We start from the raw sequence: 15,884 nt of genomic DNA, 5'->3' as shown, positions 1-15,884 counted from the left end.
AAGCATATTTCACATATCTACCACTCATATGTAAGGGCATAAATCTGTAGTTGCAAACTGATATAAACTTTGCTCTACTACCTTTCCTGTATAAAGATTATGAGAATTTTACTGATTCATTAAGGTTTTGTTTTGTGATTTAAAAAATATATATTTGTAGGTTTTATAATTTCAAAAAGTTTGAAAATCCTCTAACCAAGCTAATCTACCAAAATATTGTTCACATATTCATCTGCCTTATCCCCCTGCTTAGACTGTCAAGTCAACTTGGGACAAATAACCCCATTTTACCCTTTTTTCCATCTTCCCTGCCCAAAAGCAGAAGTTGAGTGCTGTGCATACAAGAGGCATCCCTTCTTCCCCCAAAAAACTATGTATTATTATCACTGGTAGTCAGGACTTTACGTGTGTGTGTGTGTGTGTGTGTGTGTGTGTGACATGTAAAGTCCTGACTATGAATGATACTGAGAGCTGAGAAAGAGTCAGTTAGCCATGATCATCAATACGAAGTCTCCAAGGCATGTCAGTGCCAAGACATGGTGTTCTGGCTTCAAACTCAGTGGAATAAAACAGGCTCCCCTTCACCCAGTCTCTAGAACTATTCCCTTTGTTTAACCTTTAATTATTCATTACCACTACTGCTTTTCAAGTCCACAATCACCAGAAGGGGCTTGGAATCCCCCACACTCTAATTGCCACATGGTCTTTGCATTTGAAGATGATGAAAGTTCTCCTTGAGCCATATCCCCAGGGAAGAGGTGAAAACTGACTATGAGAGGGAGATCTGGATTGATGGGATAAAAAACACTTCCTAAACCAAAATTTAAAAGTTGGACTATGGCCAGGCATGGTGGCTCATGCCTGTAATCCCAGAACTCAGGGAGGCCAAGAAGCCTGGCCAACATGGTGAAACCCCATCTCTACTAAAAATACAAAAATTAGCCAGGTGGTAGAGGCAAGCACCTGTAATCCCAGCTACTCAGGAGGCTGAGGCAGGAGAATCGCTTGAGCCTGAGAGGCAGAGTTGTAGTGAGCCGAAATCACGCCACTGTACTCCAGCCTGGGTGACACAGTGAGAGACCCTATCAAAAAATAAAATAAAATAAAAAAATAAAAAAGTTGGACTAGAGGCTTAGGAGACAAGCAGCCTAAGAATGAACTCAGGTCCCACCATGAACTAGCTGTGTGACCTTGGACATGTTACTGAATCTCTAAGTCTCAGTTGTTTGATCTTTGAAATAAGGATAATAATAACCCACCCCAAAGATGGTGCTGAGGGGTAACTGAGGCTCTTCATGTAAAGGTTGGCAATGTGCCCAGCACAGAGTTAGCACTCAATAAACATTGGCTGCACTTGTTAGTGTAAATGTTGTTTGGGAGGTAATATAGTGACAACTTGAGAACATACAGTGCTGTGTTAGATTAAGTTGAAATCCCAGCTCCTCCAAGCTTGGGCAAGTTTCTATGCCTCTCTGTGCCTCATCTGTAACATGGAAATGAAAATGTATCTGCCTCATAAAGTTATAAATTGAAATGAAGTAAGCCAGGTAAAAAGCTTGGCATGGTGCCTGGCATGTTGAACACATCCAATATATGTACATCATTATTATTAATAGTACTATTACCATTGCTACCAGAATGACTTTCATAGGACATATACCGGGAATAAAAGGATGTAAGAAAATGCTTGTTTCTAAAGACCAAACAGCAGCCTACCTTTTTCCTCCTGTATTTGCCTTGTTGCCTTGTAAGGCACACTCTGACATGTTTCCAAGCTGCATGGAGTTTCTTGCCCCAATCTGTCTGCAAATTACAGTAAGAAAGGGGAGTCCCATGTTCTAGGCTCAGAGATCTTTCCCTTCTTTTCTAGGAGCTTATGAACCTTAGCTACCAATGTGGGAATGCATTCTCCCTTCTCCTACCACCTCTGGAATTTACTCCAAGATTCCTTATTTCTAAGGGCAAAATGAGAAATAGAGTACCAAAGGAAAATGTGGGCCCTTCAGAGAAGCTTGGCAGCCCCAAATCCACCAACATAAATGAAATAATCAGCTGTACTTATTTCTAACACACAAAAGCCCCAGAAATGGAGCAGATTCTGGGTCTCAAATCCATGTGTGTAAGACTTGCTTAATTTCTCACGTAATGCTAACTAGTAAAACATTCCCCAGTCCACCCCAGGCTAATATATCTCTATGCCCTTGCCTAGGCTTTTAGGTCCCAGAGCCATACAAATTTCACCTTCATGGAGAACATGCACACTAATTCCAACCTAAATATGCAACCTCAGGCCAGGCTTGGGGGCTCATGCCTGTAATCCCAGCACTTTGGGAGGCTGAGATGGGTGGATCATCTGAGGTCAGGAGTTTGAGACCAGCCTGGCCAATGTGGCGAAACCCTGTCTCTACTAAAAATACAAAAATTAGCTGGGCGTGGTGGCATGCACCTGTAATTCCAGCTACTCAGGAGGCTAAGAGAGGAGAATCGCTTGAACCCAGGAGGTGCAGGTTGCAGTGAGACCAGATCGCGCCATTGCACTCCAGCCTGGGGGACAAGAGTGAGACTCTGTCTCTAAAATAAATGTGTAACCTCAAAACAGGAAGCTCCTCAGATCAAAGGAAACTCAGATTCAAGATGAGAATCTTGTCTCCACTGCTCATGTGCTTCTGTGACAACCCAAAGAGGTATTTTCATAAATTTACTAATACCACAAACATTTATTGAGCATCTCCTCTGGGCCAACCAGTTATTGTGCTGGTTTCTTGGGATACCCATATTATTAAGATGGGTTCCTGCCTTCAAGGAGCTCACAGTCCATCTAGTAGTAGAGCTACAGGCCTAAATAAGTCATAATAATGCTACGTGAGAAGTGAAATGATGAGGGGAGATACTCAGGAAATTATGAGCACAGCCTGAGAGCATCTGCGCATGCTCCCATGGGGGCATGTTTGTGGTGCATCTTCCAGCACCAGAAGGAGTTGGCCAGGCAAAGGAGGTCAGAGTCAGGAAGCTGGGAGAGCGCATCTCAGGCAGACAGAAGGACATGAACAACAGTGTGGAGAAGCGAATTACGGTATGTAGGTAGCATGGAAAGTTCAAAATGGGCAGTGGCTCAAGATGCAGCTGGACAGGTGGGCAGGAGCCAGACTATGGAGAGCCTTGTAAGCTAAGCTAAGAGTGTGGACAACATCCCACAGGCATTGGGAAGCCATGATGGCTTTAAGCCGGGGGCCAGCATAGTTGACCTTGCATTTCAGGGAGATTGCTCTGGGGGCTGCAGGACAAAATAGTCTTGAGACCACAAGTGGTAAGACCAGTTACAAGGTTACAGCAGGAGCCCAGATAAGGTATAATTTAAGCCTGATTTCTGTCCAGTCCTTATATCTGTTTAAATAAAGTCCTTCTGTTTCGTTACAAAGCACTTGTCATTCACCTAATAGAATTGCTAGGCCCATCCTAGTTCACATTGACCCAAATGCCACTGGAGTAAAGTTTGGCATTTCACAAGACCACAGGTGTCTCTGAATTGAGCTAATCTACAAAGACTGCAGCAGTACAGTTTTCCTACCTGCCTCTCAGTTCTGACTGTGGACAAGCAAATGGAAGCAACAGTGCCCACCTGGATCCATGTGCCTCCAAGTGAGTGTAATTCAGTGCTAGAGCAAAAGCCAATGGCATGCATTAGTTATTACTATAAGACGCAATTCTGCAATAAAATACAATACGGTCACTTTCAATATGTACTAAAAGTGATTTACCAGAGCTCATGGGGAGTGACTTAGATGACTATTTGATCACAATACATAGGATAAATCACCTTCATTTGAGGGTTAAATTATCCCATCTGACAACTCTAGATCAATTTGACAGTTAAAATCAGTGTCGCCACCCTCCTTACCCAAGGCACACTGAGTTTGTCCTGGTTCATGTGAGTGAAAAAAACAAAGCATACAACAGATCCTTTTCTTTTCCTTCCATAGCAATTTCCTATCCTTTATTCAGGGCTCGACTGAAGCCCCAGGTCCTCTGAAGCCATGTCTGAAAACATTAACCCACTCTACAGGGAATAAGTCATCATGGTAAATGTCTGCACTGCAAATGCAGAACAGTAAGAATTAAACTTCTCATAAAATCACCTTGTTTATGAATGATCTAGGATGAATGTATCCAAGAGAGATAGTCTTCAAATATGGCTGCCAATCACTCCTCCCCTTCAAGTACATGCATGCCATTCTGCCAACAATACTCTGAGTTTAATTTCCCTCCCTTGAATCCACATTGTCCATGTGACTTGCTTTACTTATAGAATTGACGGTGCACCAATTCCAGGCTAAACCTTAAGAAGACAAGTGTCTTAGTTCAGGCTGCTATAACAGAGTACAGCAGATGGAGATTAGACCATGAACATTTATATCTCATGTTTCTACAGGTTGGAAGTCTGAGATCAGTGTGCCGGCATAGTTGGGTTCTTGGTGAGAGCCGTGTTTCTGGATTTGTCCTCCCATGGCCTTCCTTGGTGCATGCATGCAGAGATCTCATCTCTTCCTCGTTTCATAAGCATTAATTTCATCATAAGTGCTCCAATGTCATGACTTCATCAAACTCTAATGACCCCCAGATGTCCTACCTCCAAACACCATCACCCTGGGGATAAGGGCTTCGACATAGCAATTTCAAGGGGACACAAACATTCAGTCCATAGCAGCAGGGATGCTTCCACTTTGGAGAACTTGAAATCTAGTCACCATGTAAGAAGCTGGGTTAGACAATTGAGCAACGAGAGGAGTTGTGAAGGTCTTGGGAAGGAGCCTTCCTGTACATCCCAGGCCCAGCTAAGTTCACAGCTGAATGCAACCACATAAATGACTAAGCTAACATTACATGAAATATAACTAACTGGACGGCTTACCCAGTCAACCCCTCAACTCATGGGAAATAACAAATTGTTATTGTTTAAACTGCCAAATGTTGTGACAGTTTGTTATGAGAGAATAAAGAACTGACACAGCCTCTTTTCTCCTCGACAAAACTGAAACTTCTTCATGAATATATTAAAATAACTGGTAAAGACTAAGTGCTTTTTACATGATAGGCATTTTGTATACATGCTGTCATCTCATCCATATGACAGTCATGCAAGCTAAATATTATCCCCATTTAACAAATAGGAAACTGAGGCATAGAGAGGATGAATAGAGAGGTTGGGAGTTCAAGACCAGCCTTGCCCAAATCTTAGAGCTGTTTCTCAAGTCTGTCTGTATCCAAAGCCTGGGTTTTTACTCTCCTTTAATGAAATCTATGGTTCCGAAGTAAGTGGGTGGACATTTCTAAATTACATGCTTATTAAAACACCATGGCACAGAAAGATGTATCAGCCTTAGAGTCAGATAGCATTGGAACCAAATCCTGTCTCCAGCACGTGAGCCTCCCTTGCTCTCCTCTCCCACATGCTACATGGCAAGATTTTTATATTAATCCAAAGAGTCAGACTTCTCCATTATAAATATAGTATTCTCTACCCCTCCGAGATCGTGTGGTTTTTCATCAGTTTCTCTTAATCTCCTGTTCTTTGATGCTGTGATTTATTTTCTTTGCTACTTTGACGCAAACTGTTTTAATGGTGTGCCCTTGGACAAAATGCTGACTCTTCCTAATATTTATTATTCTGGACCATCAAATGGATCCTATGATTCCCATCTCGCAGGGTCATGGAGAGGAATAGATCTGGTAATACAAGTAAATCCCCTGGCACTTAATAAAGGGCATTGGTGTTAGTATTAATATTGTTAGGCAGAGTGGCTGATTCTTATTCTATGAGGTTGAAGCCGCCTATTTCACGAGAAAGGAAAACACCACCAGAATTGCCTAAACATTTTTGGCAGCCAACTTGCCCGTCTAAAAAGATAGAAAGGGACAACTCCCCTGGTGACTAGACACAATGTATCAGTTCTAGGTCCAAAGATCAGGACAGCGTGCACAACACCCACCCTGCCCTTACACAGTCCTACACACAACACTTCAGTGTCAATAAAAGGCATGTGCTGAGGCCCTGACAAGGCCACATGCCACCACTACACTTACACCTTACACACTTCACTACCTCCTCTCAACTTGACAATATCACCCCCAGAAAAAAAAAAATCACAAATCCAAAAAGGATGGTGTATTAGCCTGTTCTCATGCTGCTAATAAAGACGTACCCAAGACTGGGTAATTTATAAAGGAAAAAGGTTTAATGGATTCACAGTTCCACATGGCTGGGGAGGCCTCACTATCATGGCAGAAGGCAAAGGAAGAGCAAAGGCATGTCTTACATGCTGACAGGCAAGAGGGCATGTGCAGGGGAACTCTCTTTTATAAAACGACTAGATCTCATAAGACTTACTCACTGTCACAAAAACAGCATGGCAAAAACCTGCCCCCATGATTCAGTTACCTCCCACAGGGTCCCTCTCATGGACACATGGGGATTATTACAATTCAAGGTGAAATTTGGGTGGGAACACAGAGCTAAGCCGTATCAGATGGGCCACTGACCTCAAACACTATAGTGGATGTTTTTGGTGCCCCTTCCAGGTCTCCTTTACCTGGCAAGTGCACTCATCCCCCAACTGCTGCAGGTGTTGGCTGCTAATTACGCTGCACCTCATCCTTCTCTGCAGAATTGTCTTTAGCTAATGGGAGCCACTTCACCTGGAGACATCTGGGAGGTTACACCCAAGGCCAATAACCACCTGATGCAGGAGTATAAAAGCTTAGCCCAGGCCAGGTGCGGTGGCTCATGCCTGTAATCCCAGCAATTTGGGAGGCCTCAGCCGGATCACCTGAGGTCGGGAGTTCAAGACCAGCCTGACCAACATGGAGAAACCCCGTCTCTACTGAAAATAGAAAATTAGCCGGGCGTGGTGGCACATGCCTGTAATCCCAGCTACTCCAGAGGCTGAGGCAGGAGAATCGCTTGAACCCAGTAGGTGGAGGTTGTGGTGAGCCAAGATTATGCCATTGCACTCCAGCCTGGGCAACAAGAGTAAAACTCTGTCCAAAAAAACAAACAAACAAACTTAGCCCTGTTGCCTCAGTGCAGAGCAAACTCTGTGTCACAAGTCATGCTCAGCTCCTCTGTGGATCAGGCTGAGCTAGACCTCAGCTATACCACATCTTTGCTTAGCTTCCCTGGCCCTGCTCTTCCTCCCTCACTTCCTTGTAGCTTTTCCCCAAGAGAACTCCCTCAACAAATCACTTAAAGAAGAATCCCCATCTCATGCTCTGACTCTGACCCAAGACAATCATCTTGATGCCTTCAAGCAAAGGTAAGAAGACAAAATGCCTTCCTTACCCTTAAGAGGCTTCCTGTTCCCATATCAAATACTTTGGCTTAAATAACAGGTTAAAAACCAAAAAGTAGTCAAGCAAAGCAAAGCAAATGAGAGACTTCCTATGACAACATCAGCATTCAATACCCACAGCAGGCCACTCTGCTGGCTTCCCAACCTCACCACCACTCTGAAGAGTAATGGCCAACAAAGGAAATCACTTCCAAATCAAACTACAGGGGATGCAGTTCAAGAGAAAGGGAAAGCAGAATTAATGTTAGTTGATCATACCATGAAACCACAGGTTTGGTCTATGGAGTCGGGTGAGCAGCGGTTAAGAGCTCAAGCTCTGAAGTCACGTGACCTGGGTTTAAATCCCCACTCTTCCCCTTACTGGCTGGGTGACCCTGGGTAAGTTACTTAACATTTCTAACCTTAGTTTCCCCATCTAAATATGAGATTAATAATAATATGTATGTTCTAGGGTATTGCAAAATGTGAACCAATACTCACCTGGCACATAGCAAATGCCCAAGTAATATTAGTTATTATTATCTTGGATAAAACAATGTGCGTATCAATCAATGCAGGTGAAGTTACAGAACAGTAAAAAAACACCTCCAAATTTCAAGTGCCTTAGTGCACCACAAGTTATTTCCCTCTCACAGTACCTGCCATTATGTTGGCTGGGATGCTCGGGACCCAGGCTGACTGAGCAGCCACCATGTTGAATGTTATGGTTGCTGTGCCAGAAGTCACACATGCACACTTCAGTGCCCTGATCCAGAAGTCACAGACCTTATTGGGCTCACAGCTCATTGGCCAGACTTAGTCATATAGCCCCTTCCAATGACAAGTGAGTCAGGAAATGTCACTCTATTATGTCCCAAATAAGAAATGTCTATCAGTGAGCACCATTAACGTCTTACTACACTGTGCTGAACATCTTACATGCATTCTTTGTTTAAATCTCACACCCATCCTAGGATGTAGGGAATATAATCCATTCTATTCTAAAAATAAGAAATTGAGAAATAGAAAGATTAAGTAACTTCCTTAAGGGAATACCATTAGCAATGATAAGGGTTATTTTCTATTTGGAAATGAAAACATAGACACATAAAATCTCAGAGTTGGAAAAGGACATTTGAGGTCTATGAAATTCAGCCTCTCATCCAATGTGATAATCCCTTCTGTAAGTAAATCACAGGAGCATGAAAACAGGGTCAACCCTTGGAAAAAACAATCTGGCAGCCACCCTGGCCCCATGCTTGGATAGGGGGAGGTGCAGGGAGAACTGCACTGGTGGATTTTGATTTTACATGTATACGTATGAGCAATTTAGGGGGCTTCCCCATCACCAGATGAGGTCCTCTGGGCCCATACCCTTCCAGAGACAGCCATGCATGGAAGTGATGTTTTAAATTGCAAAATCCCACAGAGTGGGCACTGACAATGAATGAATACACAGCTCATAAAAGAACCAGGCTTTCTAGGAATTGTCTCAAATTCTCACAATAACCTTGTGAGAAGGTATTATTATCCCCATGTGGACTAATCAGGACACTGAGGTCAGAGACCAAAGTGATCTGGCTAGTCAGGGGCAAGGCAGGGATCCTAATACAAATGGCCCTCACCCAGGGCCTGTGCTGCAGCAGGGAAAGGCTCAGCTTAATCAGAACCCCTCCACTGTTCTGTGATCTGATGCAACTGCTCAAAATACTAATTCAAAAGCAAACATAATAATAAAACCCATACGTTAATGACAAGTTAATTCACTATCGACATGCTTAGTGTTGTGAAGTCATGTGCTGCGTGGGGAGAAAAACCTCCAAATTGTTGAGTTTGTAAACTCTAGAGTTTACAGACAGGGAGAAAATAACTGAAACTAATGTTGACCAAATGGTTGGCTATTGGCCAAGCTTGCATGAGTTTGAACATAACATTTTCATTTAATTTTCATAATTTCTTCATGAACCTGGTCTTCCTATTATCCTCATTTACAGATTATGAAATATAGACCCAGCGAGATTAAGTGAATTTTCCAAGGTCACCCAGCTAAGAAGTATAAGCCTTCTCCACCAAGCTGCCTATCTCAGGGCCAAGGGAAGAAATCACTGACAAGAAGTTCCCATGGCAGGAGGCCCTGACTCCCTGTCTAATAACTCCCCTAATCCTAACCCTAATCCTGACTCCCCTTCTAGTAACCCCATATATAATAATATCCCTCCTGCGGAGTTTTAATTATTTCAGAGAGTCTTGTCTTTTCTTCATCATCCTCAGAAGGAGTCTGCCAGAGTTTTGCATTTTTCAACTAAGGAGGTTTTTTCATCAATTGAAGGCTCAAGATTTTTCCTTTGATTGTAATCCAATGTTCCAACTCAGGCCTTCTGACATCAGCTGCTCCCACCCACGTATCTCCCCATATGCTGATACCCAACCAACACCATCTGTAGGACCAAAGATGTTCCAGGTCCCTCTGGTCTGAAGAAGAACCCTGGCTCAGGAGTTAAGAAACTTAAGGGCCATTGAAAAAGCCACCTTATGTCTTCTAGTCCATTTAGACATTATTTCCTATTATTCATGCCACTGAGCCACTGTGGAATACTCCTGAGCATAGAGCAGACATACTGATAGGTAAGGAGGAGAATAAGGAAACATAGGTATTATAGATGCTGTTAGCCCTGGAGGGACCACGCCATCTAACAGAGCTATAACATAGGTCACTCAAGAAGCTTCCATTGAAGATGTCACTACCATTCTCCAGCGTAAACTGAATTTCCTCAGAGACTTACTGGTTCTCCACTTTCATTTATTCTTATACCCATTGGCCTAAGCTAATCAGTGTAATTTATTTCCATGGGCACAGTTACTGATCTAGAAACAGGCAGGTAACTTAATAGGGCCAACGATAGAAAAGCCCAGGACTCTTTCTGATAATTCAGAAAAGTAACTATTATATCTCCCCCTAGACAGAAGCTAAGTAAAGTAAGGGTTGGAGCTGCTGCATCAATTTTGTGATCATGAGGCAAGAGGAGGAGAACTAAGTTCAAAGAAGAGAACAGAAAACCCGGCAATACTACATGAGATCTTGTATCAAGCTGTTCCTAGACCCAGAGCAACCCCTAGACTTTCTCCTTATGGGACCCTCTAAAATTTCCTTTGGCTTAAGGCAGTTTGGGTTGGGTTTTCCTGTCACTTATAATCAAAGTAACCCTGATAGAGTACCATAACTGAAAAAGGTGTCAGGGTCATAATGCCTGGTGGAAATACTAGAAATTGAGATCTATCTTTTCAATAAGCTCCTTATGTGTGTGTGCCTGCCATTGCATTCTATTTGCTTTTCAGCCTCTTGACCAAACCTGAGAAAAATCAGGAAGCAGACCCAAATTATACTGAACACTTTCTGCCTTCCTCGTCTCAGGTGCCTTTGAATGCTAAATTCATATCAAGAGGTTAGGGATTTTCACCCCTTCATAGAAATAGCTAAATTGAATGAGAGAGAGATAATAATTTTGAATGCAAAGGAAGGGCAAAGGGGCAGTTATGGAGATGATGAGTCCACATCAGTGGTCTGTACATGTATCTCTCTTACTCCCTGACCACGCCTCTTTTCTCTCTGCCTTGTACATGTTAATCCTGTGACTTCAGGCAAGACACTTAACAAGACAGTGTCCCAGTTTCCTCACCTGTAAAACAGGGATAAGAGTCTTATAGGCTTGTTGTGATAATGCAATGACTTCAGCACGTAAAGCACATAGAATGGTACCTAGCATATAGAAACCACCATCTACGCTAGTACCTGTTCTTGTTAGTCTTAGAATTGGCATCATCATCCAGGTTGTGAGCTCCTTGGTAGGAGATGATATGACTTGCTTTTCTTTGTATTTGTAGCAACCAGCCTAGTGTCCAGCTTCGTATTTATTGAAGGCTGTCCCTTGGCAGGGGTTCTGCAAAGAGATTCATGCATTTATATTTTATCCCATGATATTAAAATTGAATTTCTAATAGAATTTCAAGTCCTGAAGTAGGACATTATGGGAGAGATTCCTGGACCATCCTCACTCTGTTAGTTTCTATTAATAGCTGAGAAATAAACAAGTCAGGTAGAAGCTATACCGGGACAGCTCTCAACTTGAGATGAAATCTCCAAACCACTCCACCAGAAACCATCTTCAACCTGACTTATGACTTTGCCTTCAAGTGTTTCTTCATTTCTCCAGCAATGCAGAGAGGAAGTGTACCAGGAATTCCCTCTCCTTCCTGCTTTGAAAACCATCACCCTCGTGAGAATTTTCTGAGCAAATAGTTGTCTTGCAGCTCCCTGAAATAAGCTATTCAGAGGCACCTATGGAGTGGGCTTGTCATTCCATCACTATGCTGCAACCAAAGCAGCAAAGTGGTGAGATGTCAACTAGGTGTTTCTGTTTTCAGAGGAAAGGCACCCTGAGTAAAGATATTGTAAAGGAAAATTTGTTGCAAGGTAAATGACAGGAGGGAGGCAATTCTGATGGTGAAAGAGATTCACCACCAAAGAAAGCAAGCGTTTTCATGTGATAAATTTCTCTTATATGTGGACTCCCTAGTTCCATGCAATGTTAACAATTTCTTCTATTCTCTTCTTGTTCTGACATATGCTTGGGAGATCAGAAGTGTAAACAGGTAATTCAATTGAGCAAATAAATTGCCTCTCCTCCCTTCCAAGCTGTTAAGCAGGCACTTTCAGCATTGCATAGGCTTAGATCAGGTTTCCCAGAGGCTGGCAAAATGAGGATGGTAAAATGAGACCCTAGAGAAGCAGGGGAGGGTGTGGCACCTCCATCAGAATGTGGGAAGACTTGGACATGGTCTTCCCAGTAGAAACAGTTTATTTCACATGAACTTGTTAAACATCTTCATGAGATGGAAATAAGGTAACTTCAGACACGTGGTGAGTTGACTACAAAAGAACATAGTTCTTTCCTATAATTATTTCTAGAAATACCAACCCATGTCTATCCCACATAAGTAGAAGATTGAGAACTCAGGCCTGTTTCACGTCATTTCACCTGTGTTATTATCTCATTCTGCATTTGTTCAAATGCTATTTATGGAGGACCTCTCATATCCCATGCACAGTAAAGCAGCAATTGTAAGAGTCCAATGAGGGAGGAGCAGCACTGGAACAGTGGGGATGAACAAGATGGTGTGGGTTTAAGAGAAATTTGGATATAAAATCAATAGGACTTTGTTGACTAATGGGATGTGTGAAGGCAGCACAGAGAGGCTGAGCAGCAAAATTAAAAAGAGAGGTAAAGATACGGAATCTGAGATTATTCCCAAGTGTGGCTGGGCATGGCATGGTGTTACACACACAAGAGAAGAGCCTGGATAGAGGAAAGCTTGAGGGGTGATTTCAGCACAGGGCTCAAAGAGTCAATGCCTAGGACTCCTGAGGGCCCTCTGAATCCTGGCTATAATTCTATCAATCGCCAAATCTCTTCTGCAGCCCTTTGCACCTGCTAAATTCAATTTGGTTCAAACACAGGAAAAAAAATGGCCTTCCAAAGCATAACCCCAGGTTTCTTTGCTAGAATAACAAAGCTTGACTACAAAATAATTCTATCTGAGGAAATAAGGGAAAAAACAACAACAAAAAAAACACCTTAATAGGTGGCTTAGCAGCAGAAATTAAAGAAGCTTATACAAAGTCAAACAGGAATCAGTACATGTAGATCCCAGGCCAAACTCATGTCTCCTGGTTCCTCCTAGTGCAGTATTTTTTTTCATTACCCATGATGCTTCTTTGCTTTTCTGGAAAAGAAAGAAAAATGAGTTCTCTGTTTTAATGGGCCAAGCTCTAAGCTTCCCACTCAGGACCTCAGGATATGCCTCCAGAAACAAAAGCCCTTTGAGCAAACCTAGGCATGAGTTGGTAGGAGTTAGTGAAACAACAAATGTCATATCTTCTTAGGACCATTCAACAGGATCCCAGTCCCTAAGACCCTCTCTTTGTCTCCTTGTACCCTGCTTTATCACTGAGCACCTGTTGATTTTTAGGACCCGAGTTTCACTGGAGCAGGTAGCCAAGAGCTGACATCAATGGGCTATTAGAGTGCAGGGTATATGCAGCCTCAGATCAGTCAGGGAATCTTGGGATCATTTCCACTGACATGATCTGACCCTACCAGTTCACTGATTTCTACCTTAGTAAACTAAGACCCTCTCACCCCCACCTCCAACCTCTGAGGTCTAGGAGGACTCTATCAGCATGCAGCAAGGTAGTTTTGGGATCAGTGAGCACTGGTAATAAGACATAGCTGGCCAAAACATCTATTCCCAGGAACATCAGAAGACTGGCATCTTAACTTCTAACTCAGGCCTACCCACCCTCCACTGCTACCAGTGCTTGTGCTGTGAGGATTTCTGCTCCCCTTGCCTCTCTAAATCCTCTGCTATGGGACATTAGTGGGCTACCAACCATTCGTTCCCCTTCTCCTACCCAGATTTTCCTTTTGCAAAATTTATTCTCTATTAGTCTTACCTATGCTGTTTAGTAGAGGGTACAGAATAAACTGTCTCCTGTCTACCCCCAGCCACAGTTGTGGCTAATGAGAGAAAGTGGCCCCAGGAACTATGTAGGGGACTGAAACTCCCGCAGTCATCCTTCAGCTTCCGGGGGGGTAGGGTCCAGAGGACTTCAAGTAGCTGAATTGAGGATAAAGCCAACTCGGTAGGAGACAAAAGACAGAAATATCCAGACCTTGGTCACATTGATCTTCTCAATCACATGAGTCAATAACCACCCCCTTGCTGTTTAAGCCAGTTTGGATTGGGCTTTTTTGTCATCTGCTCATGCTTCGAAGCCCATCTTAATTTCTACTTCTCCATGGGAGCCATCTCTCACCAAACTTCCTAGCCCTTAGCATGCACTGTCTTGTAAAAGTCTTTCCTGAATGTCTTTTCTTACAGATGTGCAGTACAGTTGAAGTAAACAGTTTCCCTCATGATTCATCCATTCACTACCTGCAATCTTAGGCATGGTGCATAATATGTGAGTCTCGGTTTCCTCATTTGTGAATAGGATAAAATTATTTTCCCATCCAAGAGAAATAAACTAGACAATGTAACAGCACCTGCTATGTGGGTAGCAGAGTCAGCTACTTGGGGAACAGGGACTCCTGGGTTTGACACCCTGAGTATGCCAAGAATTCCATGCCATACGCATAGTTGATATTAAGTCCATATTTTTTATGGGTTGAATGAAATGAATGTGTCCCCCAGCTCCAAGTCTGGGAATATTAGCTGAGCCAGGTCGACCCAGCAAGCACAGCATCTGTCCACAATCCCCTTGGCTCCCCGCCAGGCTCCCAGCCCTGCGGTTGCAGGAATTCATCAGATACCTGGAACCCCCCCGCCCCTTCCCCAGCATCCACTCTAAAGCCAATTCAAGTTCCAGGCAGCCTGTATAGCTTGTATATAAACTGTGGCCAGTGACAAACCCTCTGAGATGAGGAGGGAATGATCAGTGATAATAGTATACTTTTGCAGCTGAGAAAATAATAGAATATTTTATTAAGCAGGATCGGAAGGGAAATATGATCTTCCTGATTCAGTTTCAAATAGGGGAAGAAAAAGTAAGCAAAGCACTGTGAAGCTATGACAGAGCAGCCCAGCCTATGGAATGGAGAGGAGCCACCCAATTATCTGCTTTATCACCTCCAAAGGGCAAAACGTTCAACCCTCCATGTATGACTCAACCCCCTGCATGACTGTTATCTGCCCTTTGCTAGTTTTACCTCACTGGGACCCACAGCAGGGCCAGAACATTCATCTACTTTACTCTAGGTTTGTAGCATCAAGCATGAGATTAGTGGAAGAAGAGGTTAAAATAAATGCTTAAATGAAGTTACAGTAACCCTTACATTTCAGTTATCTGTTGTCCATGTCACTGTAGAACCACAGAAGATCAATTGCTGGATGAAGCCTATATATTTTGTCATTTTTATCCCTAATGATGTTAATTTTCATTAAACTTGTCCCATAAGCTGCCTGAAATTCTTCTGGAATCAAGTGAAACACAAGACAGAGATGAAAGTAGACAGACGATAGGCAGGCAGAGAGACCCTGTGTTTGTGTGTCCTTGTCTAATAATTCCACTTGCAGATATTAATCTACTATTTAACAGAACTCATTTCTTCATAATTATCTACCAATCAACATTACTCTCCCTTATTACTCCATCTTATCATTCTAAGCAGAACCCAGAATATCAATCTGAGCTTATCCCAAAAGTATGTATTTTGATACTAACATTTAATCATTGTACATTTATTGAGTTTTCACTCTGATCCAAGCAGTGAATTGAATGAGGCACAGTCCCTGGTCTCAAGCTGATCACTAACAGCATAATAATTATCTCCAGGGTGACATTATGATTTCTGTTAGATTCTAGAGCAGTAAAACAGTTGTTTTCCCCATCATAGTTTCCAATTCCCTCATTCCTGACCTTTGCTTGGACATTCCCTTGCCCCCAAGAAAGCCGACCCAGGTGCCTCCAGAAATTGGGAGGCTGCAGGCAACATCTGGTGC

The 15,884-nt window shown here is 42.9% G+C and overlaps 1 protein-coding gene across 44 annotated transcripts in view; it reads right to left on the bottom strand.

Annotated features, from left to right (window-relative positions):
• Positions 1–15,884, bottom strand: part of NRXN3 (neurexin 3) — a 1,722,001-nt gene that overhangs the window by 1,471,550 nt on the left and 234,567 nt on the right. For 4 of the 44 annotated variants that reach the window (XM_063793834.1, XM_063793836.1, XM_063793835.1 and 1 more), the window contains exon 2: positions 11,116–11,263. The exons of the other annotated variants lie outside the window; for them this stretch is intronic. In XM_063793834.1, the coding sequence (XP_063649904.1) occupies positions 11,116–11,149 (34 nt within the window). In that variant the 5' untranslated portion in view covers positions 11,150–11,263. The remainder of the gene's footprint in view (positions 1–11,115; positions 11,264–15,884) is intronic. 44 annotated transcript variants of the gene reach the window in all.

Source organism: Pan troglodytes, chromosome 15 (genome assembly GCF_028858775.2).
Source record: "Pan troglodytes isolate AG18354 chromosome 15, NHGRI_mPanTro3-v2.0_pri, whole genome shotgun sequence".
Taxonomy (NCBI): Eukaryota; Metazoa; Chordata; class Mammalia; order Primates; family Hominidae; genus Pan; species Pan troglodytes.
This window is presented reverse-complemented; position numbering and strand designations above follow the sequence as displayed.